This window comes from Silurus meridionalis, chromosome 1, assembly GCF_014805685.1.
Source record: "Silurus meridionalis isolate SWU-2019-XX chromosome 1, ASM1480568v1, whole genome shotgun sequence".
NCBI classification, from domain to species: Eukaryota; Metazoa; Chordata; class Actinopteri; order Siluriformes; family Siluridae; genus Silurus; species Silurus meridionalis.
The window spans coordinates 2,352,483-2,380,465 of record NC_060884.1 but is presented as its reverse complement, the minus strand read 5'-3'; the positions used below and the strand labels follow the sequence as shown (position 1 = coordinate 2,380,465).

Here is a 27,983-nt window from a genome sequence, read left to right as displayed (position 1 = left end):
GTCGGTCGATGACTTTATATGAAACTGATGTTTTGATAAAAAATCTTAAGTCGGCATGTTTACATGCGAAAGAGAATAGGAGGGAAATAGAGGCAGAGTGACAGAGATAGGGAGGGAAGAAGTAAAGAAAAGGGAGGGATAGAGAAAATGAGAGTGGGAACATGTGAACAGGAGGAGGGAGAAGTGAGAGAATATAAACACCCACCTAAGTGGGCAAAAGCCATAAAACAGCCCGTCGTCCAAACGGTCTCAGAAACAAGGAGCTCTCAGTCACAAGGTGTATGGGTGAGGAGAGAGAGGGTGAGAAAGAGAGAGAGAGAGAGAGAAAGGAAAGCGACAGAGATATAAAACTACCCAGAGAACATTTATTAGGAGAGATTGAGAGAGAGTTGGACTTACAGTCACACAGTCTTGCATCCTGTGCCGAATAAGAAAACAGTGGCACGAACTAAACCTTTGAAACGTGTGGCAGCTTCAGGAAAACGAGAGTGAATGGATACCTTCTGCAGCCTTAGTGGCCTCGACCCTCTTTGGGTGAGTGATCAGAACAATATACATGTCAGGCATCATCCTTGTGTACTGATTTAAGTTGTTTAAAATATTAAATTGTCCGTGTTAATTAATATATTGAATTTATTAACAAATGGTTAATAAAATTATCACATGATGTATGGTTTAGTGACCTTGTGACGCCTCATCACTGGTTACCAGGAGATGCACAAGCATGTAGTTCACGTGAATATGCAAAAGAAATTTAAATGTGCATTTGTACTTTTCGCATGTACTTTCGAGCACGGTAAAATTCTTGAGCACTTAAAACCCACTGCAATGGAAGGATGTATATCTATATCTATATCTATATAGCCTACATTGATGCAAAAGTATGCTATGTATGTACATAAATGCAATGTTCCTTTTATTATTCACCTGTAAATTCTCAAAGTCTTACCTTATTATTATATTAATTTAAATATCTTCATTTATCTTTATTTAAATATATATATATTTCATGGATAGCGTTGAACCAATATGCTAAACTACAAAAAAAAGTTAGCATTTCTCAGTTAGCAAAGTGTCTAAGATATTCCCATGCCTACATGTGAACTGACTCAAGGTTTACTTAGAAGAAGTAGTTTCATTTAGCTTATAATTATGTATATTTAAAAAAAAAATAGATTGAACATGCAAACATGATGCAGCTTGTACGGCAAAATGAAACAGCAAAACATCTTATTTTTAAATCAGAAACCACATATTACAGGTCAACGGGGTTAATTGATTAGCCTGAAAAAAACAGCTAATGTACATCATTATGTTTCTCATGATGGAATATGAGGATATTACTTCATCGCTCTTCTCTTAATCTTCCAGGACTGGAACCAGACATGGTACACACACACCCCTGAACTGAGCGACTGTTTCCAGAACACAGTGCTGGTGTGGGCACCTTGTATCTACCTGTGGCTCTGCTCTCCATTCTACTGTCTCCATCTGTACTGCCATGGTAAAGGACGCCTGCCCTTCTCGCTGCTCTGCAGTGCCAAGCTGGTGAGTGAGTTCTTGAGTTCTTTGGGTGGAGGAACCTTATTTATGGTTAATGCGGATGGTGACAGGCTCGGGAACAGGTTTAGACATTACATGGACAGCCATATTAAAGCCTCAAAGCTCAAAGGAATGGCGTAGAGTGAAAGTGTCAGGTTTAGAGATTGATTTAGGCATTACACAGCCAGCCACTTTGACTATAAAAACTAAACTGGAGGGTTTGGATGAAAGCAAATGTGGCAGGATGGTGTCCAGCCTGAGGGTCAGTTTCTGGAGAAGGAGATGGCGAATCAGGAAGGCAGCCCACCACCGCAAAAGCTTGTGGGCAAGAGTAACACCCTGGTGCTTGTTTGGGTTAGCTTGGTGATACACTGATTTTCATAAAGCTACCAAATTCACTCTTTCAAACTTTTTATTCATTGTTAAAGAAAATCTGGAGCTTTAAAGATAGGGGAGTCTGAGCTTTTTTATAAAAGGTATGATGTTTTCATTCTAACCTGTGAGGATGTCCAGTTGCTCTTGCCTAATCATTTGGCCTTTAATTAACTATCAGGTGTGACTACTGATTAATTGGAAAGATAACCAGCAGCCTAACCTCCATCTAAAGCCGCTTTGTAGATAAGACTGGACACCCCTGCCTTAAATGTTTTTGACTATGTCCTTCCAGGAGAACCTGTTAAGAGCATATGTAGAAAATTTCCAATCTAAGGTTTGCATTTCAGAGAAACTTAGGAAGGATAGGAGGCCAAACCCAAAAACAACCTTGAGAAAGCCGTTTTAAGCTTATGGTTTACAGGAATTTGCAGTTCTAGCAGGGGAGGTTTTACAGTACTGTATACCTCTAAAAGGGTTAAATAGCACCACTGCCGCCTACTGAAATGATCCTTCCAGACATAATACGTAACTCCTGCACTGACCAAAGCAATTTCCGGAAGGATGAGTCATATGAGTTTTCTCACCCAGGTCTGATTTCCGTTCATATCTGTCTCCTATAGTTGCTGGGCTTCTTCCTGGCTTCCTTTGGCTTTGTTGAATTCTTCTACATCCTGTTGGAGCGAAACCAAGAGATCCACCGCCACTTTATCCTTCTCCTGGCCTCGGTCATACGCAGCCTCACTGTGGTAACATATATTCCATTACACTGAAGTGTTAACATGCCAAGAATGATATGTTAAACCACCAATCTTAACCACTGTCAGGGATGATGGCATGGAAATCAAACACAGGAAGAAACATCCAAGAATCTTTATTTAGCTGGATTTTAGCTGGATTTCAGCTATGGTGGTGGTGTCTTCTTTGCAAAAATGAGAAGAATAAAACAACCCAGGCTCTTTTTCGATTGTCTCTGGACATACAATATGTCTTCAAATATCCAAAAAAAAAGGCTCAGGGTGCGTCTAGACTACCAAGGAGAAAACTCTTGCTAGCCAACCTTTTAGAGCAAAAAATAACAATTAGTCAGTATTAGCAGTGAAAATTAATGACTATAAATTATCAACAAAATCAGATTAAAGTATTTCAGCAGTCTTGTCAGGTTAGCACATTAGCTTAGTTGGATTGTCTTTCCAATGACGAATATGATCGTTTAAGGTATTAGCAATATGCTAATTTAAGAAATTAGCAGAAACAATAGGGACAATGTATAGCTTTAGCTGGTTTGTAAGAAACAAGAAACAAGAAAATAAAGATAAATTTGTAGCTATGAAATAAGTTTAGAGTATTTCTAGAGTCGTTTACTGACATTTGAATTAAAAATGTCTGCCTAGCCAAGCTAACTCTGCTCTGTTCCTGAGGTAAAAGCATATCGTTATTAAGTCAAAGATCAAAGATACCCTTCAAAAGTACACAAAGCTACGTTATCTGTAACCTGATCTGCACAGAAACAAACATATTTATCTTAATGTGGGTGACTTTAAACATGAGTTTCAAACGTGTAGGTTAGAAAAGTGGGTGCAGAAAACACAAAGCCACAAGTTTTCATTGCCTTTTTCCCTTTTTTTTTTTTTTGGCATCCAGACTAGACTCTCGCCCTATCTGTGGTCACTTCAGACACCCAAGTCAACACTGACCTCTGGGTAAAACAGTAAAAAGAGATAAACAGTTTTTTGTTCCAGTGAACCGTCGCTCATCGAACGATCGTAAACTCTACTATATAAATAGTAAAGCAAACAGCTAAAAGTGTAGTCACACGCAGGACTATAGGTCAAAAGAATTTACTCGTAGTTAGGTAAATTGTTAACTAAATTCATAAATATGGCAGATAAAGCCTTGAAATACTCTTTTTTTTGTTTGCTTGCGTGTTTATTTTTTAATTACAGCCAATCATAACTGAACTTAAAATTATCTCTATACAGCTTTATAACAAAAAAAAGTTATTTAAATGAAAAACTAGGAAATACACAATGTTTATGATGTGAGAGAGCACAGATAAGAAAAGTTGCATGAACATCGATTTCGAAGACGTGATTTTCTCCCATGAATTTTCACATAATTGAAATGCACCTTCAAAAGTTTTTGATGTGACCCTGAATTATGAATCCCATCCTCAAATCTCATATTTTAGGACATTATCTGCTTAATATGGTAACTTAAATGCCACTTAAAGTTATTAGAAAAACCTCTTCTATTCATGCTAATGGGGGCTTCCAAAAAAAACATGCTTGATGCTAGTTTATGTTAAATATCTGACTAGCATTTTAGGTGAAATGAATCTTCTAAGAAATCCTATCATAGTTTGTTTGTCTAAACTAGCGAGATAATGCAATTGGTAATAATTCTTGCTCCTACTTTGCATAAAGCCACTCAGTGCTGGTCTGTTTATTTTCATATGGACACAAAGACACACCTCTGTAGCAAACAGAGCCTATAAATGATAAAAAATCCCGACCCAAACCCAAGAATCAAGTTTTAATGGACTGAGTGGTTGATGGGCCTCATCTTTTCCTTCCTCCCATAAGCAGACCTCTCAGAACAACTTCACTCAGCACTTCCCCTTTCTGATTACTAGGTAGACACAGATTTTGAGGTTTAACTGATGCTTTAGCTTCCTCCCACACAGCATAAAGGGGGCCATTACTAACCCCATTACAAGGCAGCTACGACGATGAGAAAAAAATAAACACTCATTTGCATGTCTTTGATCACACACTTACTGTGGAAGATAAAGTGAGATGTGTTTGAAAAGTCCAGGCCACACCAAGTAATTAAGATGACTCCCTGAAACACTTTTCTTAATTTCTTTGAGGTTGGGAGAGTTTATGTTTTGGAAAAAAAGCTACCGCTTAGCTTTGGAGGAGACATCGTTAGGAATAGATTAAAGCCTGAGTTTTAACCATGCATTACGTAATGCGGTGCGTAGGAGATGCTCTGACTAAATAAGGACGTGAAAAGATATTCCCGAAATGCCACAGGACGTTCGGGATGAGACGAGAGCAACCTTACGTCATCCTGTGCTTGTTTGGATGGAGAGTGTTGTAGGCTTTTTGGACAAAGGAAAGAAAGGCAATTAAAGGCGAAACACAGAATTGACGACGGCCTTGTTGTATATTAGGTTTATTTTTTTATAAAGCAGTTGTGGTGGTAGACGGGGGAAATCCCATTATAAACCCGGCATGACTGGCCTAGCGGAAATACAGACTTATATGAGAATCATAGAGTCATAGTCATTATAAATGTACATGGTTTTGTGCATAGTTTTAAACAGGATCTGAAATGAATGGATTTGGTTATCGATTTATTACACGTTTTATTTTATTTTTAACTTTTTTCCACTGGACCAACCATATCAGGAAATGTCAGCGGTTAAGATCCTGGTCTTCCAATCAGAAGCTCACAAGTTCAAATCCACCACCACCTAGCTGCCACTAGTGGGCCCTTGAGCAAGGCCCCTAACGCTCCCCTGCTCAGTTGTAAGTCGCTCTGGATAAGGGCATCTGCCAAATAAATGTAAATCCTGCCGTGGTATGAGATGGTAAAGGTAAACAATTAATTCAAACTTGTTACAGTGACATTAACACCATGATGCCTCGTCCTGCCCTTGATTATTTCCATGCTTTATATCAATATCACAATCGATCCCTTGTCAAGCTTCGTTCCTATGTCGATATTTCAAATAAACAAACGTGAGAAAGTATGAGATTGTTCATGATTTAAAAAATCATGCTGGGTTTAAAAGTGCTATCTGCACTTCAGACTCCGATTTCAAGCTTCATTAAGTTTTTTTCACCCGTGCGACATGATGAAAAGAAAAACGCGTCCAGACTTCTAATTTCCCTTCGCTCATCTAAACACTTGAGCAGGTTTAAAAAAACGTGTAGACGCTTCTCATCTTCCACACGTATGATTTTGGTTAGTGTGTTGACTTCACGCCCTGTCCTTTTTTCCACCTTTTGCTCATGAGTCATGCTTTTTTCTTTACTTTTACTCATTTTCCTTCAAAGCACATAGTCATCTTGTTGTCATCACGTTTAGAGTAATTCCACACAGGAGTTTGAATATGGGTCTGATCCGGGTCAGTAAGCTCAGTGTTGTGTTTGCCAGGTGTTAGCCGTGTGCATCATCCAGTGGGAGCGAGTGCGAGGCTGCCGTTCCTCCGTGGTGCTCTTCCTGTACTGGCTGCTCAGCGTGGTTTGTTCTCTTGTTCCTCTGAGGGCGAAGATCCAGCTGGCCGTCGAACAGGTGAGAGAAATAACACGCATCCCCAATCTGGAGCATCCATTTCACGGCCCTGTCCTAAAACCCAGAAAGACAACACGTTTGCATACACCTGTATACAAACCCTCACGCACGGATGCACATACACATGTTAGAAAAAGAATTGAATAAAGAAATAATTGCAAAAAGCACACAAAGCAGGCATATGCACATGGTGTTTGCAGTACATTTGACACATTCCAGAGCTGCTTAAATCAGAAGGTTTTTGTGGCAGTTATTTATACTTTTGTTACGCTTTGTCACGTGAATATATGAACCGAAATCGAGGACGTAAAATGTACCAGTGTGAAATTTGGAATGATTGCTCAGAATGTGTTACTGTACATCTGATTAAATGCTCACCCCTTTTCATGGACAGAATGTAGGAATGTGTGTAGGAATGTGCGGTTCAGGATTCAGCTCTGCATAGTCCTGCGTAGTGAAATACAAACATTTCTGATCTATTGCTTGACAGGGAGCATGACCAGGTCAAATTATATCTTTCTAAATAATAATGAGCATTTTTTAAATAAAAGTCTAAGCCATACTTCAGTGCAAATATCCCAATAAAGCTTCGATAGCGTTCTAAACCTGAGTTTGCAGAAGTTATATTGGTAGTACAGATATGTTTTTTTTTCTCACTGCCTTACTAAAAGCTGACTTTATGCTTGCACGAGAGTAAAAAAAAGAGGCAGACTGAAATATATTTTGCGACCGCTTAAACCAAGGCTGACCCTGTTTTGTTCTGTGGCGGAGGGGAGGAATATAGTCGTATCTTGGCATGGTGCACTCTCAGCTCCGCAGCAAGATGTTTACTCTCGGCTTGCTGTTTCACAAATCCAGTGCAAAGTGCAGCCCTGGACCTCACACAACATGACACAGGCTCACCCCATCCTGACTGTGTGTTTAGAATCGCATATGACTGGCATATGGCGTTGGTAAATAACACACTTATTCGAGTTGCTTCACCACAAACGGAGGCCTCTGGCTTCCGGGAAGGCAACCTATGCCTTTCCAGAACGTAGCGTGACTCCTTGTGTTTACTATTCTTTTCATGCGTAATCCATTTATATGAAGCAGGCCATTAAATACTCTGGTTTTCACCATGATTTGCCTTAACTGTTCAAAATAAGCTTTATAGTATCATTAATGCCAGGGGCACGCCCATCAGGCTGCACTATCGAGCAAGCCTGGAGTCTCAACAATTTGCCTTCTGCAAGTTAAACACATATACACAGGAAAACGATCAACAACTCTGTGTCGTTAAGACTGTAAGTGGCCGTTAGAGGTCCATCTTGGAGGTTATTTTTATAGTGTTTTATTTCTCTTATTGACCTGTCAAATATTACACTTCATTTATTAAAGAGCATCATGTTACTTTTTATCCAATTAAAGTTTTAATTAATGGTTCGGAAACTGCACATTTTACTTCCTCGTTCCCTCTCCAGCCTCTTTCAAGCAAATAAGACACAAAAAAAGCATGATGTGGAGAGTTCCAGAACAGCATTCATACAGTATATGTATTATACAGTTGTTATTACACAATAGAATGGCACAAAATTATGTACAGGAATGAAGTTCGATTGTTTAGATATCATTAAAAACCATAAAAATTCCTTGGGAAGTCTGAGGCTACTGTGTGAGAAAGAAATGATGGCAAGCCACTATTATAGGTCTTCATTTTTGCAATGCACATTTTTTGGTCTGTCTCTATTTCTCCATCTCTCCGTCTCTTTCCTAAATCGTGTTTTTCTTTTAGGGTCTCACTCCTGATATTGTGCACTACTTGGCTTTTTTCTCGTACTTCGCCCTTCAACTGGCGCAGCTCTTCCTCAGTTGTTTCGCAGACCAGGCTCCTCCAGGCAGTGCTGTCCTCCAGGTAAGAGCACCACACCATTGTATGAGCACCACATACAAGATTTTAGGGAGCGAACATGTTGTTTAAGAAGATTTATGGAATATACAGTAAGACTACACCCCACCCGCAGAGGACACGTTCCTCATTTAGTGATGCCGTGTCATTAGTGAGAACTCAAGGAGATGTTTTGAAGGTTGGTTAACTGGTGAGTCATCTTTAGGAATCAGGCCCTCCTGCCTTGATAATGATATCTGCCCATTTTAGCCCTGAGACTGTGGCTCAGAGAACCCAGTATCTTGGTGTTTACTATGAAAAATACACAAGGCCACACATACAACACAAATACATTACAGAAAGTCTTTAGACAAAAACAAAAAACAAAAAAAAACAAGATCTGTTCAAAACATATCTGATCAGTTTTGATTACTTTTTAAATGTAGTATAATTATATACCGTATATATTTATTTTTCTGCCCATATTAACGTAACATCTATTTGCATCATGCATCTGGAATATGAACGATGAGAATGAGTGGGAAATAGAAGTGCCTTGTTTGTGTGAGTGCATGTGTGTGTGTGTGTGTGTGTGTCTGTGTAAGTGTCTCTCTGTCTAAGTGTGTGTAATGAGCTTGAAGCCACAGACATGAGTGCCACACCCCATGCTCCTCTCCTGGCTCAGTCACTTCCTGAGTTATTCACAGCATGCCACTGAATGAGACCTCCGGTGAAGAAATGCGTGTGTGTGTATGTGTGTTAGGATGGATGGATGGATGGATGGGGACGGGGCAGAGCTGAGGTCAGATGTGGGTGGAAATGTGTAGTAACTTGGCCCATGTCTAACACACACACACACACACACAAACACACACACACGTGCTCTGTCACTCAGTCACACAGACGCTCTCAATGGTTTTCTGTTTACTCTCAGTGCATTGCGGCCAGATGGGTTTTTTTAATCACCTAGCCTCGCTATCCAGGAAATCAACAGTGTAAAACCTGTTCACTCTAAAAATATTTCAATAACAATCTTTATTATTAAACATCTGTCCTACCTACACACCTACCTACACACCTACCTACCTGCACACCTACCTACCTACCTACACACCTACCTACCTGCACACCTACCTACCTACCTACACACCTACCTACCTGCACACCTACCTATACTACATAGACAAAAGTATTGGGACGGCTGATGGCTGGAGCCAGACTTTGGATGCCATATCATGAACTAGGAGACCGAAACCTGTTCCAGCATGACAGCCTGTACATGGGTTGAATTTGGTAGAAGATCTCCTGCTATAGAGCTCTAAAACCCATTGAACACCTTTGGGATGAATGTGAACGGCACCCCAGGCCTCCTCACCTCACCTACATCAGTAGCGAACTTTACTAACATGCTTGTGCCTGAAATAATCTCTACTAAGATCCACAAAACCTAGTGCAACATCTTTCCAGACGAGTGAAGCTTTTTATAACAGCAAATAGGGACTGAATGTGGAATGGGATGTTCAAATAAGGACCAACCAATCTTATAGTCAGGTGTCCACAAACTTTTGTCGATATAGTGTATCTGTTTACTTATCTGTTATACACACCATAATGCACAGGATACAATATACCAAACAACTTAAGAGTTATAAACATATAAACCTGGTCATTTGTTTTTCATTTCAGAATGCATGCCCTGTACAGGATGCGTCCTTCTTGTCAAAGATGCTCTTCTGGTGGTTCAGTGGGTAAGAAAGACAACCTTGTCCTTATCATATCAACTTTTTCGCATTCAGCATTCATAGAAGGAGTTTCAGAATTTTGTAAAAGCACTTTCTTAACATGCCGAGACGCATTGTTTTGTCTTTTTTGAGAGAGAAATAAAAAAATGTGATTAATGATATTATGGGTTCTTCTGGGTGTTTTTTTTTTTTTTTTTAGATCCAATCACATTTGATCTGTAAATTATTAGAATTGTTGTAGAATAATTGCAATATAAGTGTACAATAGGTGTACTAATAGGTGCGTGTTTTGTGTGTCTGCAGGTTGGTTGTTAAAGGCTACCGCACCCCTCTACAGGCAGAAGATCTGTGGCCTCTGCGTGATGAGGACACGTCCCATAAAATCCTCTCAGATCTGGAAGAGGAATGGACCACAGAACGCACCAAACTGCAGCAGTATGAACTTTTTCTATAATCCTGTTTATTATCCATACTCGTATTCCCATTCAGTCCCAATTGAGATATTTCCTGATGTGTTCTACAAATTGGGTACATAAAGGGGTTTCTGGGTGATGTTTGCTTAGATATTCTTACAGCGACATATTTCATGCCTTTCATATCAGATTTAACCACCAGGAAAGGACACACTGCAGCTTCTGGTTTTGTCTTAGCTAAAAGTTTACAAGTCAAGACATTTATGCCATCGTTGCGGGTTTTTTATTGTTTTGCCTCCAATAATAATCAGCGCAATCAAACAAAATCTGAACAATGGCAACTACAGCAGCTGTAAATGGATCAAACCGAGGCCATTGACATAAATGTCCACTTCTTAATTCATTTCTACTTTGAGGATCGTGTATGTTCTATTGTTGGATCCTCTTCAAAAGCTTTACATGCGTCAATTGCCTTTTATGACCTGTGGAAAACCGACACATTGTGTGCCCAAAGCTCCCCCTGTTTTTAATTAAGGACCTACACACAAAGCTGTAGAGCTTCATGCTAAAGGCTTTTTCTTTGCTCATATTTTTTTCAACAAAGCAAAGAAGTTAAACTCACTCTTATTAATGTTTATTTGTTTTTTTATTTTATATTTACTAGGCAAGAAACACAGCTCAACAGCAGTGTGGTGTTGGGAACCCGTTTACCAGACCAGGCCCAGCTCCTCAGAAAGCTGCAGAAGGAACAAAGCTCGGGATTTTGTCTTTTACGGACGCTCGCACGCAACTTCGGGCCCTACTTCCTGTCAGGAACGTTGTGCCTCGTAGTCCATGATGCTTTCATGTTTGCCATTCCACAAGTCCTCAGGTAAGCCTGCAAGACATCCATCAAATTAGGGGAGACACAATCTGGTCCTGTCCGGTTCTTTCTATGTTTTTTCGAAGTCCAAGAACTTTTGCATGTGGAGGCAAGTTTATGAAAATACTCCTCATTAAATAAACACAGAGCCTGAAATAAATGTTCTCCTGATGGTTCAAAGAAACTTTAAAAAATGTTTCTCGGTGTCCATCGTACGGTTCATGATATCTCTGAAAAACAGGAAGTCACAGTTTGTAGCAGGTGCTCAGCCAGTCGGTGTCAGCCCAACAAGGGAGAGATTGGGTTGTTTATGGCCACAGATGGGCAATTATGGCTTAGAGTCTGAACGTTGGTCAGAACCAGTCACCGCAACCCTGTGCCCGGTGTAGACACATCTGCTTCAGTGGAGCTGAAGCGCAACAGCTGAGGTTGTGGTTGAAAAATGGCCAGGGCAAGAAAGTCAGCCAGCCAAACAGAAGTTCGAGACAACCACCAGCAAACTACGGCAGTAAACGTTGCCCTTTTTGCACTGCAAAGTGATTGTGTCTGGAATTTAGATAGGGCCAGCTGATGGAAAGTAAAACCTAGTTTCTAAGAACGCATTGTCTTTAATGAACAGTGTTGCAGAGAAAGCGCTAAGCTCAGAGTGGAGTAATTAAACACTTTCACAAGTATTGCTCTTTTTCTTATAGAATCATGACATTTTTTCGCTCAATCAGCACTTTTTTCTGCCGAATGACAAGCTTTTACAAACTTTTTACTTGCAAAATTCTTCACCATTCATGACAAGGTGTTTTTTTCTTTTTTAAGCACAGGGTCAAAGATAAATATCGAATCTACCCCTTACAGGGGTTGAATTGTGGTGTGGAAGCCCCTTTGTGGCATTCTTTGTATCATTTGAGATGTGTTATATCGTGTTGTTCAATCTCATGAACAACAGGTTCTGTCCTAAAGGTTTAATTTACTAACTATTTGCTTGGTAGCATTTGCATTTTTATTATCTTTGTTTTAAGATCTGGATGGAACAGAAATACTTTCAGATTCTTTTCTGGAGAGGAAACAACATTCTGTAAGGCTTTAAAGATCACACAATATCGAAGTAACTGATGCAAAGCAGTTACACCAATGGACCGAATATTTCAATTTGAAAATGAAAACGGTCTCTTTACTGTAGGGTTTGTAAAATTCCCCATAATCCGCAAAGCTGTGATACAATTTCTTCACAGGAACTCAAATAAAAACTCAAGGTCTCTATTAACTTAATCCCTAACACAGATGTATCTATAAGCTCTAAATGATTAGATTTCTACTTTATATTTGTATTACTTTTCATTCATGACCTCTACGTTTAGTAAAGCAGACCTGCGTGAATGAAACTCTTCAGGTTTTAACCTGTAAACATTTTCGTTTCCAGTCTGCTCCTGGGCTTTATGAGGGAGGAGGACGCTCCGCTGTGGAAAGGATACTTCTACGCTACACTAATGTTCCTCCTCTCCTGCATGCAGTCCCTCTTCAACCACCAGTACATGTACTCCTGTTTTACTGTGGGCATGAGAGTGAAGACGGCTGTCATGGGCCTCGTCTACAGGAAGGTACAAGCTTCTTTGGCTGGCACTGAACACATATGATCTTTGTGTACACGCTAAAGTGAAAACAGTTTGTAGCTACCATTTGGAGACAAGATCTTACCTGGAAAATGAACATATTAAACTTTAAATATAGTTAAAATGAACAAGATTTAACTCTATTAGTAAGATAAAAATAAGAGCTTGACATGCTCTTATCCCCAATTACAAATCGTCCTCTGAAACAGTCCTCAATCCTGAAAGGAAAAGGTGCTTTATACTTATCACATGTACATTACAGCACAGTGAAATCTTTCTTCATATATCCCATCAATGTGAGGAAGCTGGGGTCAGAGAGCAGGGTCAGCCATGTTACAGCACAAATGGAGCACAGAGGGTTAAGGGCCATGCTCAAGGGCCCCAAGAGTGGTAGCATGGCAAAATCAGGGCTTGAACCCCTGACCTTCCAAGCAGTAAGCCAGAACCTAAACCACTGTGCTACCACTTTCTAACGGACTTGCTCATGGTCGTAAATAAGTTGTTGTAAAAACATTAACGTATAAGGATGAGCAAATAAATACTAAAGTCTGTCCAATCTCACATTGGGCTTTCTAATGACTGATCATGTTTCTGTCCATCTGCCTCTCTGTAGTCACTGGTGATGAGCAGTTCCGCACGGAGGACATGTACAGTCGGAGAGATCGTGAATCTGGTCTCGGCTGACACCCAAAAGCTCATGGATTTTGTTGTGTACTTCAACGCTGTGTGGCTCGCCCCCATAGAGATTGCTCTCTGCCTCTTTTTCCTCTGGCAGGTAAGCTTCTCAAAAGGGTCTTCATTTCAACCACAAGCATGATGATCACGTGTTTCTGACCTAGATTTGTAATCACTTGCACTGTCCTTGCAATGTTGCAGCATTTGGGACCATCTGCTCTGGCTGGCATCACCACAGTCTTTCTCATCTTCCCTCTAAACGGATTCATTGCCAAGAAGAGAAGCAAACTGCAGGTGCTGTAGCAGGGATTCAATCAAATTAAATAAAATAAAGCTTATTAGTAAACAGGGTAAAAAAAAAGGAAGAATATTTAAACTAGTTGAATGTTTGTATCATGCGGTCAGCAGTAAACAGCTTTGCCTCAAGCTGTCGTCAGCTAGAAACGTTTGGTACCATGGAGTCTGTCCTCTGGGACTAGCTGTGCTCAGGTGGATGAGAGACAAAACAAACTTATTTTTAACTCATTTCACTTCTCCAAACCATAACTCTGGAGCAGACAATGGTCAGTGTTAAATCTTTACAGCTGGTTTAGATAGCACACCGAACACAAAGCAAAGTGTGGGTGTGTGGCTTGGAATCAAGCTCCTCATTTCTTTGATCTCTCCACATTTCTTCAGATGGAAGACAACCACAGTGGACCAAGTAGCAATATTTATTCCTCTTTTTGAAAGCAGTAGATGCTTGCACCCTCAAAGTCATAGAACTTTGGTTGTATCCTTGGCCTGTGTCTATGTCTGGACCATCTGAGTTGCGAGACGCTGGCTGACCCAGTTTTCTAGAAATACCATGTCCTAACAGCATGTTCTTTTATGATAATTGAGATATGGTGCATTTCTAAAAATAAAAAAAAACACGCAGAATGCAGGAAACCCAAACCCAAGACTTTGTCCAATAGTGGACATTTGAATATTTAACCAGACAGGAATTTTGTCTGCATTCATCATCCCTCTGTCTTTCACACAATATACTTGCTGACTTACTCTATAAAAACTGTAACCAGAAATCTTCCTGATTTTCCATATTTCATTTTTAAAATCGCAGGAGATCCAGATGAAGTTTATGGACGGTCGAATCAAGCTCATGAACGAAATCCTGAATGGCATAAAAATCCTGAAGTTCTACGCCTGGGAAAAGGCTTTCCTCGAGCAGGTCTTGGGTTACAGAGAAAAAGAGCTCCAAACTTTAAAGAAGTCCCAGATCCTCTACTCCATCTCCATTGCTTCCTTCAACTCTTCATCCTTCTTGGTACGTAGCAGACATGATAAATATTCACCATTTCGCAGACGTTACTCCGACATTCATCAACTAAACATTTTTCCCATCTCCATGCTCAGATCGCGTTTGCCATGTTTGGTGTGTACGTACTTATGGATGACAAGAATGTGTTGGATGCTCAGAAGATTTTCGTCTCCATGGCACTCATCAACATCCTAAAGACTCCACTGAGCCAACTTCCTTTTGCTATGAGCATCACCATGCAGGTACTACCATCTCCACCAACAAGAATGTGTCGATCCTCCACTCTACATACATCTTCTAATGTGTCTTTTATATCGCAGGCTGTTGTCTCACTCAAGCGTTTGGGAAAATATTTATGCCAAGAAGAACTAAAGCCAGAAAATGTGTCCAGAGATGCTTTTAAGATGGGTGAGTTGTATAATACAATATATAAATATATATTAGGGCGCTGTAACATTATACAGCTTTATGTTTTGCTGAATATAATTCCGTAGAGATGCGCAACAGATTTATGTTAATTTGTCAACAGCTGCTGAATTCCATGGCCGTGTGGCAGCGTTGCGCCACTTCCTGTTCCTTTCGGTAGATTTAAAGAGCAAAAGAGAAAAAAAACAGACCGAGAGCAATTAGATACGCAATGCAGCGGCCTGTGCTAGACTGCGGTTTCAACACAACCTTCTATTTTTGTGAAACACAAACACATTTTGGCTCAGCGAACTGTCAGTGCAGAATGCAGACAGCTCATGAAAACGGCTATTTTAAAGATGATGCTAATTAGACTGTGCCTAATTAAGGAGAGGCTTTAATTCCGAAAAAAGAGGAAGTTTACTTTCACAGACAGTCCTCTGCTCGCACCTTAATGATTCCAATACGCTCGGAAGGCATATACATGTACGATTAGAGCACGTGCGGAAACTGCTAAGCGGGGTTTTATAGTGGAATTGTTGGTGATGTTTCCTTCTTATGATGTTTCTCTCTGTTGTTTTTTTCACTCAGATGAAGAAAGTGTTGTGGTTGAAAATGGGACTTTCAGTTGGTCTAAAGACGGTCCTCCTTGTTTGAAAAGGTACATGATATGTAAAAAAACAGTGTTGGATAATGGATGAAAACATACAGTATCTCACAAAAGTGAGTACACCCCTCGCATTTCAGCAACCATTCAGTATCTTCTCCAAAGACAATACTATAGAAACTTCTGTACTGATATACAAGCTGCATGTTGACTGCTATAAAATATATCCAAGTTTTATTTCTATAGTATTGACCCTTGAAAACATATAATAAAATAGTTGCTGAAATGTGAGGGGTGCACTCACTTTTGTCAGATACTGTATGTTACCTGTATCACCCAGAAATTTTTTTTTCCTTTTTGGGAAACCTTAAAGACTTTCTTGTCCGTTCACATTACATAAACAAACACATTAATACTAACCTAGCTACAATATTAACTTAAATGGTATAAGTGTAATGAATGAACAATCCTACTGTAATTAGCAGTGTTGTGTAAATATGCGTGTGGTATTTGCAGGATCAGTGTGAGAGTTCCTCGTGGTGCACTGGTTGCGGTTGTTGGAAATGTTGGCAGTGGGAAGTCGTCCTTACTCTCTGCCATGCTCGGAGAAACGGAAAGGAGAAGTGGAAGTGTTTCGATCAAGGTAACAATGGCTGAATTCTAAAATATGTTAACATTTTTATCATCACATCTTAGTTGATCTAATGTTTTTTATATTTTTCTTTAGGGATCGGTATCTTACGTCCCTCAGCAGGCCTGGATTCAAAATGCTACATTGCAGGACAACATCCTGTTCGGAATGGAGAAGAAGAAGAGCTGGTACCAACGTGTACTGGAGGCCTGCGCTCTGCTGCCTGACCTTGACATCCTACCAGCAGGAGACACCACTGAGATCGGCGAGAAGGTGCTCACGAAGTTACGCACATAGAAGAACTTTAAAAAATTGCTCGTCACTGAGGGTTCCTCAAAGGTTATTTGGATAGTTAAGTAAAACCAAAGACACCAAAGAACCATGAAGGTTTCTCATTGTGTTTAATCTATGTACACATCCAAAGAAACCCTGAGAAACCCTTTCTCTTCAAAGATTTTCAACATTTATACTTTTTTAGAAAACATCTCCAATAACTTGACCTCTAAGCCATTAAAGTATCTGAAGAAAAATCTAATGAGCTTGCAAATGCAAAGCAGTTCAACCAAACCATTTATTGGGGATCTGTAAAATGTGAGGAAACTCTGAGAACTTGGGGGTCTGTCAGCAGAAGTCTTGTATAGGAGATACTGAATATCAGGTGTAGATTGAAGGGATACATGAACAGCATTAATGGAGCAAGAGAGATGGGAATTTATAGGAAGTTAACTATGTACAAGGTGATGTTGTTTTACTATACTGTGATTTCATCATTCCTTTTTGCGATTGTGCTTTAAAATCGCTAAATTGTTCACAGGGTTTGAACCTGTCCGGAGGTCAGAAACAGAGGGTGAGTCTGGCTCGTGCAGTCTACAGGAAAGCTGATATCTATTTGCTGGATGATCCTCTGTCTGCTGTGGACGCCCATGTGGGTCAACACATCTTCGATAAAGTCATCGGGCCCAAGGGTGTGCTGAGAGACAAGGTGAAATGAAGCTCTTTTTTTTTTCTTCAACAGAACAAAGAGAGACTTGAAATAATATTTTTAACATCAATAAACTCGACACGTATATGTGAGCCAATGTGTGCTCATGTTTGAGCTTTTTGCATGCATCTGATTTGGCATGGAGTCAGACATAACACACTCTATGCAAAAAAATGTGCTCAAACACACATCTAAAAATGATCCCTGAACAGGCTGGCCATGCAGTTTTCCATGAAGGTTAACATTGTTCTACTTTTGGCAGACTCGCATTCTGGTGACCCACGGGACAAGCTTTCTGCCCCAGGCTGATCTGATCCTGGTGCTGGTTGAGGGAGAGATCACTGAGAGTGGATCCTACCAGGAGCTGCTAAATCGTAATGGAGCCTTTGCAGAGTTTATCCATACTTTTGCCAGCACGGAAAGAAAGGAGAGCTCCACACAGCGAGGTACATCAAACCCTTTCAAAATAGATATATTTTTAATATGTATTTTCACATTTAAACAGTCGGATAAATCTAAATTAATTTTTTGTCAATTAAAAAAAAAGAGTGTTTTTTGTTTTAGGCTCCAGAAAGTCCTGCTCAAGGCTCAGCGTAACAGATTTCATGCCATTCTCCAGAGACCTTTCTCAGGAGCAACTTATTGGGTGAGTATACCCAAAAGAAAAATACAAGTTCATCCAGTCTTATCGCCAAATGATTCCAACCAAGCACATGCTGCTTCTTATATTCGATTGAAGGCCACTATACAGGTGAAAGATGGGTTGGACCAAAACATACTGCCACATTGCAGATAAAACTAAAAAAAAAAAACTCAATGTCTCATTTGAAGATATTTATTAAAATTCCTTAATTCCTATAATTCAAATTTGTATAACTAGAAGTGCTTGAGATCATTGCCATGTGTTGTCATTATAGAATCATTTATACTCACTCGCCCTCCTTCTCTTTCCTCAGTGGTGACACAAACAGTGTCACTATTCAGAGTGTAGACCCTGATATTGAGAAAGAGCAAATTCCTGAGGACCTAGGGAAACTGACTGAAGTGGACAAGGCTCGAATCGGCAGGGTGAGTTTGCCATGTAGACAAAGAGAAAATTACACTTAATACCAAAACCATTTGGCTTTCACCAAGATAAGTATCACAAGTTGGTCATATTTTATGGCTGTGGCTCATATTTCTGCCTCTTTCTATCTTCCCAGGTGAAACTGGAGATGTACGTCGAGTACTTCCGCACCATCGGTTTGGCTCTGATCGTGCCCATTCTGTTCCTGTATGCCTTTCAGCAGGGTGCTTCTCTGGCATATAACTACTGGCTCAGCATGTGGGCTGACGAGCCAATCATCAACGGTACACAGCTCAACGCTGACATGAAGCTGGGAGTCTATGGAGCTCTCGGGTTTGCACAAGGTAACTGATGAATGGATCCTGATCCGTCTTATGCACAATTACAGATTTGTAACTGCCGATAATATGTAATCAGTGAAACCACAGGTTTTTATTAATATTCACATGATTGGTGCAGCGGTGGACAGTAACGAAGTAAATGTAATTCGTTATTGTACTTAAGTAGCTTTTCGTCTTTTTCTTTACTTAAGTGTTTTTATTTGCGGAACTTTTACTTTTGCTCAACTACATTTTGTGAAATCAGTCGTTCCCTTTTATTTATTAGGATAAAAAACGTAACCGGTCAAACACGCAGCGAGACACCAATCAGGATCGAGCGTGTGCTATGTTTTGAACTTGTTTCGATCGGCGCTTGGTGTATCTACTGATCACCAACATACAGTTCAGCATCAGTTCAAGAGCAAGAAGTAGAGAGGAAGAAATTATGGAAGAAACTCCTGATTCCTTTTTTTTTTCAAGGCTTTGGGCTCATTAACATTTGAATACAATTCAATCAGCGTTTGACTTATTAATATCAGTGCTAAGAGTCACATTAGAGTCTTTTCACATAAACTGAGTTAATTAACAAGAGTCTGGAGTAACATTTTCCCAAGTGTATCTCTACTTTAACTCACCAACATGGTTTGTGTACTTCGTTCACTAGTGAAATTTCTTTGAGAATTGAACACAAGTCCAGGTGCATTGACTTAATGGTGAATAAGTAGTCTGTGCTATTAGTTAGACCTGGGGTCATTAACCTTCGAATCCAGCCTTGTTATATGATATCCTTTATGTTTTGCTGTGTCAATTTTAGGCATAGCCATTTTTGGCACCACAGTCGCCATCTCTATCGGGGGAATCATTGCCTCTCGCCAGTTGCACCTGGACCTGCTGAAGGATGTTCTTCGCTCGCCCATGTCCTTCTTTGAGTCCACTCCCAGCGGCAATCTGCTGAATCGCTTCGCCAAGGAAATTGACGCTATTGACTGCATGATACCTGATGGCCTTAAGATGATGTTGGGTTATGTTTTCAAGCTGATGGAGGTGTGCATCATAGTGCTGCTCGCCATACCTTTTGCTGCAGTCATCATTCTTCCTTTGGCGCTATTTTACGCCTTTGTGCAGGTTTGTGCTGTTTTGCACTTTTTCAATGAAATTATGAATTTTTTGGACTGGATTTTGACTTTTTTTTTTGTCTCACTTGCTCACAAAAGAGTTTCTATGTGGCCACATCATGCCAGCTAAGACGTTTGGAGTCCGTGAGCCGCTCTCCTATCTACACTCACTTTAATGAGACGATTCAAGGTGCCAGTGTGATCCGTGCCTTTGGTGAGCAACCACGCTTCATTCTGCAGGCCAATCAGAGGGTGGATCACAACCAGACTGCCTACTTCCCCCGATTTGTGGCAACTAGGTAAGACACCAGGCTGTACACAGATAATTCCAAGCATAATTAGGCATTTAAGCAATTAGCTTCTGGGAAAATATGATCACTAGGTTTGCATCTATTACTCTTAACTTTGTGGTCAGAGATTTCATAGTGGGATATTTAGACATGATGATAAGAAAGGTTCAAAATTTAAGATGTTTTCACCAGTCTGCATCCAGGGCAAGTCATTTTTAAGAGGAGCTCAAAACTATAGATTTGCTTTTACCTAGATGTGACACTGCCAAAGTTTTTTGCAGACACCCCCTAAGCTCATTGAAAGCCCTAGACCATCTTCAGAAGTTCAGGGATTGGTTGTCTGGATCACTCCTAGCCCTGAAAACAGCCTTCATATTACACCATGTGTATTAAATGCTTGAGGCAAAGTCCAGAGTCTGGAAAACCCCGCAAATGTGAACATGATCATAGCGACCTTTTGAGGTCTTTATCAAAGTTAAGACTCTTGATCCTGAAACACGATCGTTGAACTGCATCACGTCTTAAATGTATCTACTTCCTCAAGACTGATATAAAAAAGAATCCTATACACATTTCCTTCCTATGCTGAGCTCTTGTTTTCTTCAGCTACTTGACATTCTAAGGTTACAGTGATGGTAAGAAATTGCGAAGGGAGCAGTATGTAATAACAAAGCAACCTCCCCGAAAACATAGGCTGCCATTTATTTGCAAGCGTTACGCACAGACATTTTAAACCAGTCTTAGGATAAAAGCCTCGGAGGTCTTGTAAAGGTCGATGGTGTTAACAGAGTGGGATTCTTCATGCCTTTTCTTTGCAATCGTCACAGCTGGTTACGTCACGTTCATTTGAACTAGGAATGTGAAAAAAGACCTTTGGGATCTCCAGAGCTGACGTGTTTCTTTGCTCCTCTGCAGGTGGCTGGCCGTGAACTTGGAGTTCCTGGGAAATGGTGTGGTATTAGCTGCTGCAGTTCTCTCTGTGATGGGCAAAGACACTTTGAGTCCCGGGATTGTCGGCCTGGCGGTGTCTCATTCCCTTCAGGTGAGAGTTCAGTATTACTGAATTTTTGCAATCCAAACCATGGGATCCCCACAGGCTCTTCTGGAGATCTTGTTGTATCCCTGTTGCTTATCTTTTTTCGTTTTTTCGCAACATCCTGTCTTGTATGCTGTCTAACCTCAAACATAATCCTACCATCTTGCAAAAGCACCACCTGTATGATTATGTCTTGCCGTATGGGTTTTGTTAGATGACAAAAGCTGTAGCTCAGGCTTATATAGATCCCAAATCTCCAGCACGGATTTGAAATAAGCTTTAATGATTTATTATTCAGGTCACGGGAATCTTGAGTTGGATTGTGCGGTCATGGACGGATGTGGAGAACAACATAGTGTCGGTCGAGAGAGTGAAAGAGTATGCAGGCACGCCTAAAGAGGTGAGCAAAGTGTGGGCCAGTTCCTCTGTGTATAGTGTTACACAGTTTTATGACACAGGGTTATTAAAAACCCAAGTTTAATTGGATAATCGCTTTAGAGCACAAGTCCCAAAACTTTTTTCTTTTAGGGTCACATCATTTTTTTTTCTTTTTTTTAATGGTGGGGCCGGGTCGCTCTATAACAGACAATTACATGGGCCAGAGTGACTACCAGTATTATTGTGGAGATTTTATTATAATTGTAAATGTATTTATTTTGCCTCTAAATGCTAGATTAGATTAATATTTTGTTCTGCACCATACAGAAAAATAATTACTTTTAAAGAGATATATAGTCTATTAGAAGAGCATTATTATCATAATGACATTTTTTCCATATTCATTGCTATTGAAATCAAAATATTTACCTACTCATGCATATGCATATGGTTAGTGGATGAATTGAACAAATAATAAAAAAAAGTAAGAAAATAAATCTTAATAACAGAGGGTCGACCGATAGCTGATTTTACAGATACTGATTGCTAAGTTGGATCGTACTTGCTGATAATCAAATGTTTTTTCATATGGATACTGGGTAAAAAAAACAAAAAAACATGTAAATGTGCTAAAAATATTCATTATTCATTATTAAATATCATTATATAAATAATAAATAATAAATCGATCACTCTCCGTGCAGCGCACACTTTCTCGTGTAGAAAACAACAACCAGCATGTGGTGCCCTGTTTCAAGGCAAATCTGATCTTAAGCATCTTATATTTTCTTCTCGCAGGCTGAATGGAGCTCAGAAAATATTTCACTACCACTTGCTTGGCCTCAGACAGGAAGCATAGAGTTCCAGGATTACGGTCTGCGCTACCGTAAAGGTCTAGAGTTTGCTTTAAAGGGCATCTCACTACATATCCAAGAAAGAGAGAAGGTAGGTAAAACAAAAACACGATTGTTAATTATTCACACTTACCGGGTTAGTTACATACCTCTTTCAGAAAATATCATTTTTTAATCTGTAAATGTCATCCTTTCAGATCGGCATTGTGGGAAGAACCGGTGCCGGGAAGTCATCACTAGCCCTGGGAATTTTCCGCATCCTGGAGGCAGCGAAAGGTGAGATTTACATCGATGGGTTGAACATCGCTAAGCTCGGACTCCACGATCTGAGATCCCGCATCACCATCATTCCACAGGTGAGAGTGCCTATGAAGATAGCAAAATTAATTTTAAGTATAGGTTTAAGCAATATATGAAATCAGATTTAGCAGTTTTTGAAAAGACGTTATTTCTCTCACAGGATCCTGTGCTGTTTTCCGGATCCTTGCGTATGAATCTGGATCCATTTGATGCCTACTCAGATGAGGAAGTGTGGAGCGCCTTAGAATTGGCCCATTTGAAGAACGTCATTTCAGGGCTGCCTGATAAACTTAATTACGAGTGCTCAGAAGGAGGAGAAAATCTTAGGTGAGAATACCAACACCATCTTCAACATCATCTAGCAACTGGATGATGCTATATATATATTTGGCCTTTTTACATTCCTTATTGCAAATGAATTAGAAATCTTTTGGCTGTTGGTGAATAAATAATCTTTATCCGATTACTATTTCCCTGTTTTTCAGTCTTGGCCAGCGGCAGCTAGTATGTTTGGCAAGGGCTCTCCTTCGTAAGACCAAGATTCTGGTTCTGGATGAAGCCACAGCAGCAGTGGACCTGGAAACAGACACACTAATTCAATCCACCATCCGCAGCCAGTTTGAGGACTGCACTGTGCTAACCATTGCACACAGACTCAACACCATCATGGACTACACCAAGTAAGTGTTGGTTGAAGTGATGGAACCAAACAGTAATAAATGAATAGATCATGTTTTCTAAACAGACCAGATTAGGATTCACATTAAACAGGTTTATAGGGCATCTGGTGAAGAACGCATTACTATCTCAATGCAACAACGAAGAGCAAAACAGTAACGAATGATGTTCTTTGCTTTTTTGCAGAGTTCTTGTAATGGACAAAGGACATGTAATTGAAATAGATTCCCCTGCGAACCTGATTGCACAGAGAGGCCATTTTTATCGGATGTGCAGAGAAGCTGGATTGGTGTAACACGTGCTCTGGCTCTGCTGCTGGTTTTGTAGCTCTTTAGCACCGCCTTGTGGTGGACTTCAAGCATTAATTACACCAAGAGTCTTCCCCCTGCTGGCCAGTGTCATAATAAAAAAAAAAAAGAAAGCAAAGCTATAAAAGCAACATGGTGCTCCAGTAAATAAGAGGGGTAATGATTTCCAGAAGTTTTTTTTAACGTTTGTTTGTTTGGCTGTCTTTTTTTTAACGAATGCACAGTCATGTATTAGTCAATGAAGCGAAGCATAAAACGTATCTACTCAGGTGAACATGCTCAAGAGCACCAGAATCATTGTAAACTGGAAGATCGTCTCAATCTCTTTGCTCGTTTCCATCTCACCTTGTGAGTCAAAAAGACTTGAGCTGGAAGAAACGACGTGTAAATAACTGTACATAACACGAGACAAGTGGCGCAGCATCCGGTCCAAGCTACGCCAAATCGCCAAAAGATTTCCCCGCTAAGCAAGAATGTGAACGATGCTACGCACGTCTCCATCTAGCAAAAGGAACGTGCATCTGTGTAGAAGCTTAGGGGAAAACAAGTTTACTGACAGTGCTGCAAACACTCCATCCGCACGAAAGGCCCTCCAAAGGGCCTCTATATCGAGACTCTCCCACTCGGAAGCCATTTCAGCGTTTTTAACGAGGGCGTCGAGGAGAAACGGCGTCTAAAATCCGGCGATGTTGCGGTGCCCGTTTAATTTCTAGCAAACGTAAAATTTAATTTACATTTCACAAAGAATTTTGGATGAAAACCGCAAATCCAGATCTCCGAACAGATGTATATTAACACGAATTTGAATAACACAAAGACTAATGATCAGGGAAAAGGGCGAAATTTCACGATCATTAACAATTTTGCACTTTTTCCATCAAATGTAATATTTTGTATAATTAAAAAAAAGCTCTCGGTTACTGTAACTCAATAGAGGAGGAGCTTCAGAACATTACAACACTATGCAAAGTTGAACATTCAGGTGCCTTTGCATTTATTTATGTTTTTTTTTTATTAATATATACACATTTGCTTATGTACTGAAAGTTCTTCTACAGGTAGTTTGGATGTATTTTGTATCTGTATAATAAATTTTTTCTACAATAATCTGGTCGAGTATTGAATACATTTTGGTTCAGACACACACAAAAGCACTGGTGAGAAATCTGAGTACCAAACTATATTTATTGTATACAGTAGTAAAGGACAACAAATAATGTACAAATCAGTACAGAAAAAAATGAGACCACACGGACGCCGATTCAGTCCCGACTCTCGTGGACGCCAGAATGTAGGGGGACGAATAAGACTATTCCTCTTCAGGGTGACTGTCGCCCGACACGGAGCAGAAAGTGTGACGACTTGTTGCCTTTGAAAAGTGAAAAAAAGGAAAAGGGGGGGGGGGGGGGGGGGGAATATAATAGAGGGACTTATAGGCGATTTATAATAAAAACCTGGACTAATCCGGGACATATTTGGGGTTTGGTCAAGAAAACACCAAAGATTCCTTTATTCTCTGCAGTTGAACCAACTAAGGCTGGATGGGCGTCCTTTCAGTTAAACATGACATGGATTAAAAATAGAATTAAAGCTGCACAAGACAAAAAAAAAAAGAAAAAAAAAAAAAGGATCAGGTCTCCTCCTAATTTGGCAGGTTTGATACTGATGGTGGGAATGGACCGTTTTATTGATCAGAACAGGAAACTCTGGGCTGGGCTTTTTTTTTCACAAGAAAATGGACCTTCTTGTTCATATAGCAGCCATTTTAAACCCTACGGCAGCCATCTTGGATTCGCCTCAGCCACACGTTACCTCGTGTGTCTTTAAATATTGGGAAAGAAAGAGGGAGAGGGGGCGGGAATCAGAAAGAATGAGAGTCCAACCCTAAGAAAACTAGGGAGGATCATCCAAACCAACACGACAAAAAAAAAAAAAAAAGAGTAAATAAACAGCACAGTTAAACATTTTGGGGTTCGAGTCAAATAAAACAGCCGAGAGATCCCACCCCCACCCCCCCATTGTGTGGAGGAGCGAGCTTAGCGATGGCCGCCTGTTTGCTGTTGAAATACGTCGATAGTGTCCTCGTCTTCCATCTCCAACTGCGAAAAGAGACGAGGTTTCGTTACGCTTTTCACTCGATGGCGCCAAGACGCGCCAACTCAAGTTCATTAATGCTAACACGGCACTTTTAATGCTTCAGCTTGAACGTGTCTCACACACACACACACACACACACACACACACACACACACACGTAGGATCACGGCTGTGAACTCACCTGTGCTGGCGTATCCGTCTCGTTTATCGGCTGGCCATCAAACCTAAACCTAATCTGTCTTATCGACAATCCCTGCAAGAAACGGCAGAAAAAATCTTTTAGTGCGAAACATCATGAGGTTATTCCAGGAGAACAAATTCAACCTGAATGCAAGGACACGGTCCAAATATCAGAATCGACACAATGTTCACACAACCTTGAAAACCCTTTGTTCTCGTCTACGTTGAGGTCCGAAAAAACATCACGTGGGCGAATTACAGTTAAACATTTAACTACAATTATATCGAACTACTTCGAACCTCCCTCACTTTTACAACATGATCTTGGATTTTCGATCAAATCAGCAAACCACCAAATGGGAATAAATGGATAAGATCAGATCAGATCTCATCCTGATGATTAACCAGAACTTTATTTTAGAAACCACACGTCATGCCTGGTTTGAACTTTCGAGGGAAATGTTGACGCTTTTCCGCCATCGCCAAAATGGCGCCGTTACGGCTCGATCATCTGTTCATCTTTCTAACACCACGTCTAAACTCAACATCTTTCTCCATCTAACCACAGCTTACTCATCTACCTTACATCTTCTCTCAAGGTGCCCTTTCATTTTTTTCCACATTTCCAGGTGACTGATGCTCATTTTTCCACCCTGCAACCATAAAAGTGAAACCAAAACCATGTTTTCTATAAATTCACCCATGCATCTTGAACGCATATCCTGACACTCTCACCTGTCTTTCGCAGTACGCTTTCATTAACTTGCTGAGCGGCGTGTGCCTCTTAATTTTAAACTGGACCACGGAACCGTCCTGTCCAGCCACCTTCAGGTTGATGTGGTCATTCTCTGTCTTCACTCCCTCCTAAAACACACACACACACACACACACACACACACACAAAAACACAAACACCTTGATTAGATCACACATTATGGTTTTGGAGAACATGAGAAGATTCTGAAATGAGACACATATACAACATCTTGTATTTATATCCTGGATTGGGCCTGGAGAACATTTTTGGTGAGTTCTCTGGTGGAAGAGAGGAAGCTGGGTTGATATGCGCGTGCATGTTTTTCTCTTTTGTGCATACCGGGTTTTTTTGCGTAAGATACGCAAAAAAAAAAAAAGATCAACCAAAAGCGGTATTTTTATTTATTTGTTTAATATAAAGTGCACACAAAGACGATACAAGAAGCAACAACGGGAAAATGGCGCTATAACAACACAGGAGGTTGTACATTAGGTGGCTGCAGCGACCCGCTTTTTTTTTTTTTTTGCGCACAGTACGCTGCGCCATTTTCGCCTGGCGCTGCCAAAAAGACGATACTTTCTACGAGAAGATATCAGACCAAAGATGAGCTTCACAAAACGTCTCAAAAAATACTAAGGAAAAAAAAAAAAAAACCGGAGGCGATTCTTGTGAAATCCGGCGATTCTCAGGCCCTTATCGCGCAACCAATCGCGCCGTCGGGTGCTTGCGGCATTTTCCTTTACGTAAATTGCGTAACGCGGCCAAAAAGCGCCAGTTCGCTTTCACAAAGGAAAAAAAAACCCGCAAAGGAAAGAGGGTCGGAGAGGAGGAGGAAAAAAAAACCCGACACATAACAAAACCATCACAATTTATTCTGTTATATACAGAAAGTCGTTTCGAAGACATTTATAAATGAGAACGATGAAAGGATGGGAGGAAGAAATACAATGATTTGCACGCCGGCGTCCATTTCTCCCGCACAAAATGCGCAATCTGCCATCTACAGCCCGACTGCGCAAACAATACAGCATCAAAAAGAACCACGCTACAGACTCCGGAATCTCTCAGTTATACCCGTCCCAGGCGCACGGAACTCACCTTGGGCTTATCCTCGGACATTTTAGCAGAAAAAGGAAGCGGATTTGTTTTTTATTATTATTTCCAAAAAAAAGATGCGCTCTCAACAACCGCCTGTCCTCCCGAAGCCGCCACGAGAACGCGCCGCTCTTTACCTCCTCAGGACGCGATTGGACGTCCCGGGGTCACGTGGACTAAAACCTCGCGGGGGCGCGCGTAA

The 27,983-nt window shown here is 40.5% G+C and overlaps 2 protein-coding genes across 2 annotated transcripts; one reads left to right on the top strand and one right to left on the bottom strand.

Annotated features, from left to right (window-relative positions):
- The first annotated feature begins 215 nt into the window (after window positions 1-215).
- On the top strand, window positions 216-25,265 carry abcc6a (ATP-binding cassette, sub-family C (CFTR/MRP), member 6a). The gene is made up of 31 exons (XM_046849023.1): window positions 216-534; window positions 1,372-1,548; window positions 2,538-2,663; window positions 6,082-6,219; window positions 7,994-8,113; window positions 9,773-9,834; window positions 10,132-10,263; window positions 10,906-11,112; window positions 12,518-12,695; window positions 13,321-13,482; window positions 13,584-13,676; window positions 14,485-14,688; window positions 14,778-14,924; window positions 15,003-15,090; window positions 15,679-15,748; window positions 16,211-16,337; window positions 16,422-16,598; window positions 17,140-17,307; window positions 17,570-17,753; window positions 17,872-17,953; window positions 18,264-18,375; window positions 18,510-18,717; window positions 19,508-19,818; window positions 19,908-20,107; window positions 21,014-21,140; window positions 21,433-21,534; window positions 22,311-22,457; window positions 22,564-22,722; window positions 22,827-22,993; window positions 23,152-23,346; window positions 23,531-25,265. The coding sequence occupies exons 1-31, from the start codon at window positions 493-495 to the stop codon at window positions 23,637-23,639; spliced, it is 4,521 nt and encodes a 1,506-aa protein (XP_046704979.1). The 5' UTR covers window positions 216-492; the 3' UTR covers window positions 23,640-25,265.
- On the bottom strand, window positions 24,818-27,942 carry sumo3a (small ubiquitin like modifier 3a). Its single transcript, XM_046849034.1, has 4 exons — window positions 27,785-27,942; window positions 26,665-26,793; window positions 25,931-26,002; window positions 24,818-25,751 (listed from the first exon to the last, which is right to left on the bottom strand). Exons 1-4 carry the CDS (start codon window positions 27,803-27,805, stop codon window positions 25,689-25,691), a joined length of 285 nt encoding a protein of 94 aa, XP_046704990.1. The 5' UTR covers window positions 27,806-27,942; the 3' UTR covers window positions 24,818-25,688.
- Between the last annotated feature and the right edge of the window lie 41 nt (window positions 27,943-27,983).